General features: G+C 48.1%; 1 protein-coding gene across 1 annotated transcript in view; it reads left to right on the top strand.

Annotated features, from left to right (window-relative positions):
* Positions 1-1,893, top strand: part of NGF (nerve growth factor (beta polypeptide)) — a 4,180-nt gene extending 2,287 nt beyond the window's left edge. Inside the window, exon 2 of the mRNA XM_010148063.1 lies at positions 1,032-1,893. Within this exon, the coding sequence (XP_010146365.1) occupies positions 1,044-1,748 (705 nt within the window). The 5' untranslated portion in view covers positions 1,032-1,043 and the 3' untranslated portion in view covers positions 1,749-1,893. The remainder of the gene's footprint in view (positions 1-1,031) is intronic.
* Positions 1,894-3,868: the final 1,975 nt, after the last annotated feature.

Genomic DNA, 3,868 nt, shown 5'->3' with positions numbered 1-3,868 from the left:
CCTGCTGCTGGTCCTCCAGATAGAAGTGTTCTTGGTGAAGTTTTAGACCTTTGTCCCACACTTTCCCACACCCGGACGTGCACATCCTGCAGACCAAAGGAAGACTAGCCCTAGCACTGGATCGCTCTGTGCAGCGATGTTGGTGGAGCTTCTCGCTCACGGCACTGACAGCAGGAAGGGGTGTCCCTGTACGTAATCCCCAGCGCTATGGCCACAACGGTTTTAGCCATGCTAGACCTAAGGTGCCAGCCCGGAAGTAGCCTGTCACCCGTGGAGCTCCTCTGTAATACCTGTATTTGTCCTAATAAGCAGCTTAAACATCAAAAAAGCCCATCTGGCCTGGTGACATGTGATGCCTGAGCTCTTCTGGGAGGGAGCCTGGGCTTTATCTGCCTAAAATCAGCAATGTGGTGCATCCCGAAAGGGCAGATGGGATAGATGGCGGCTGCTGGAGGCTGCTGAGCCAGCCAGAGTGGTGGGGCCCGTCCCCAGGGCAGGTAAGCGTGGCTGTGGAGCGTGTGATAACGGCGTGACTCACCGGGGCTCCCCCGTTCCGCAAGTACCGGCTTGGTGGTCCCCACCCTAGCCCCAAGGACACCTCTGCAGACAGATTAACTGAATGAACAGCTCTTTTAGCCAAGGGACTGCTTCTGCTCTCACTACTCTGCAGAGTATTTGCAGCCAAAAGGCCAAAAAGCTTGCTGCAAAAATCACTGGAGATTTTACTCCTGGGAACATGCTGTCACCATATGGTCTCCACATTAACAACACCAAGCAAGTGCTTCGTAAACAGTGTTCTAATAACAAATACCAGAGGAATTAATAATAATCTAGCTATTATTTTCTAATGTTCTCGCTTTATTAAGAACATTTATGCTGTTGGAATGAGTCCTTCCGGAAGAACATCTGGCACCCACATGAATACCTGACGAAACCTCCCTGATCCCGAGTACCTATCGATTCATTGTGAGCGACAGCACGCGTCTGTGCCAGCGCGGCTTACAGTAACACACGTTTCTCTTCTGTTCTAGGTGCATAGCGTAATGCCCATGCTGTACTACACTCTGATTATAGCTTTTTTGATCGGCACACAGGCAGCTCCCAAGTCAGAGGACAATGCCCCACTGGAGTACCCTGCAGACCATTCCCTGCTCAATACCCACCAGAGTAACGGACACCACATTCCCAAGGCAGCTCCACAGGCATCCCACGGCCACTCTACGTGGACAATAGGTAGAAGAGAAGCTGTAAATATCACCATGGACCCAAAATTTTTTAAGAAGAGGCGTTTCCGGTCTCCTCGGGTGCTGTTCAGCACACAGCCCCCCCCAGGGTCAGGGCAAGGACAGAGTATGGGATTCCTCAGCACGGCAGGTTCTCTCAACAGGACCGCCAGGACCAAGAGGACCGCGCATCCCGTATTACACCGGGGAGAGTTCTCAGTGTGCGACAGCGTCAGCATGTGGGTCGGGGACAAAACCACAGCCACTGACATTAAAGGCAAAGAGGTGACAGTGCTGGGAGAGGTCAACATTAACAACAACATTTTCAAGCAGTACTTTTTTGAGACCAAGTGCAGGGACCCTAAGCCAGTCTCCAGCGGGTGCCGAGGGATCGATGCAAAGCACTGGAACTCTTACTGCACCACAACACATACCTTCGTCAAAGCACTGACAATGGAGGGCAAGCAAGCAGCCTGGAGGTTTATTCGGATTGACACCGCCTGCAGGAAGTCAGGGAGACCCTGAGGTGGATCCAAGCCCTGTGACAGCATCCTCCCACCCCCTACCTCAGTCTGTAAATTATTTTAAGTTATAAAGGACTGCATGGTATATTTATAGTTTATACAGTACAGACCGAACCTCATTATTTATTAAACTCTTTTGGAAACCTTGTGTTTTGCAGTTTATTTACTGGCAGAGCCCTTCTAGGGATGTTCACCTCAGCCTCGTCCAGCCCTGCCACTCTGCAGTGTTCGCAGGGCCGCTGCACGCCCTGCGCGTCCCGGTCTGCAAACCGAAGCCAGTTTCCACACGGTTTCCAGGCGTCTTCCTCCCTTCCACAACAAAAGAATTTTCCTCGCAAAACCTGCCAGTATATGGTGAACATCCTGTAGGTTTATTTTAAATTGAAATGTTTTGTTCAGCTACCAAGAGAGAGTAAAAGATCTTTCAGAACTTGCTTCCAGTTCTACTCATTATCCACAAACACATTAATCATCACAGAGAGCTCCTGATAAAAATAGAGGTTCTTCATGCTGCTAGATAAATTTCTAAGTAATTTTTTTTAAGGTGCTGCATTATTTCACTGCAAAAATAATCTGTTTTGAATTATTATGGAATATTATAGAACATAGATGGAATAGAGCCTAGACATACGTGGTTTTGCACTGAGATGGGGTGGTACAGCTCACTACTGATGAGGCATCAGCGCAGGGGGCTGCAAATGTCAACACGCATACAGAAATTTTTAAAAGTTCATGTGGCTTATAATTAAAACTTTAAATTTCTCTCAAGTTAGCATTTTGGCAATGGGGACTTGACAGAGGAGCATGTACTTTCATGCACGACAGAAGAAAGGTTAAAACAAATCACCGAGTGTGTGTGTTAGCAAGGAGCCCCAAAATAACGCTATGCTCATACTTCCTGTGTGTTGGGCAGCGTTGGTCTCTGGAAGTAAACAGTGGAGCCTGAGGCCTGTGACGGGTGTTTCAGGCATTGTACACTGAATAAAGCTGCAGTTTACCTCACTGTTTCCTTTGGAAGAGCAGCTGACATCCTCGGCAGAAACTGTTTCAAGACAAACACCATCGAGCTTGTTCAGCTTGGTTTCTTCCAAATCCTAGACGGCCCACTTTCCCCCTTGCCTTCCCTCACGCACAGCTCGCTCTTTAATGAGAAAAGCAGACCTGCCGTTTGCTCCATGTAAAGAGCAAAGAAGGGCAGCAGATCTCCAGAGAAAAGGTGTGGTGGTAAAATAGTGCCAGCGGAAGTAACCAAACCTGGGCAAGGTACGCTTTTGGTACGCCAGTGCCGCTCTGTGGGCAGGGGCAGGCAGAGACTGAGTCCTGCTCATCACGGCTGGGACACTTCTCAGCCCCTCCAGCAGGTGGTCACGGTGCGGGACAGCAAGATTCCGGTGGGAATGTTTTGCTCCCTCCAGAACAACATATTTGCAATATTTCATAGAATCACAGAATCATAGAATCCCACTTCATTTCTTAAGAGCACCCCTGGTGCCCACAACTTCTCCACCCCTTTTGAGACAAGTGCTGCACACCCTGCAGGATTCTCTTCTGTTTAAGAAGTCTACCAAGTTTTAATTATTTATACAGGCTTGACAATCACCTGTTTCCCTCAAGATGAAATTAATTAATTTCTTCTCTAGGCCTTACTTACACATACAAGGGCTGAAAACAATTATGGCTGAGAAGAGGGAAAGCCACTTCACATAAAGTAAGACCAAGCAGAGGGAGGACTGTGAAAAAGAGATTGCACAACCACTATTACAAGAAGCTGAAATTCACCTCTTGAGCTTCTGAGGAAAGAAAAACACGATCCTTATATTTAACAGCAAATCTGACCAGGTTTGGGTTCACCTTTAGCCAAATGCCACATGCATGACACCAGCAATTTCACTCCTGCTCACCTGCTCTAAGGAGTGCCGGCTAAGCTGTGCCTGGAGGAACACAGATCGTTCTCTAGGAAGATGAAGAAGGTGTGGACCATAATCAGTTTCCATTGTCTAACACGGGGCTCATCTCATCATTGCTGTTATTACAGTTTTGGTTTGGTGGTGGGTTTTGTTGGGGGTATCGTGGGGAGGGGGACGATGACATTTGTCTCAAATCACAGAATCATAGAATCAT

This window comes from Eurypyga helias, unplaced genomic scaffold (genome assembly GCF_000690775.1).
Source record: "Eurypyga helias isolate BGI_N326 unplaced genomic scaffold, ASM69077v1 scaffold10163, whole genome shotgun sequence".
NCBI lineage: Eukaryota > Metazoa > Chordata > Aves > Eurypygiformes > Eurypygidae > Eurypyga > Eurypyga helias.
This window is presented reverse-complemented; position numbering and strand designations above follow the sequence as displayed.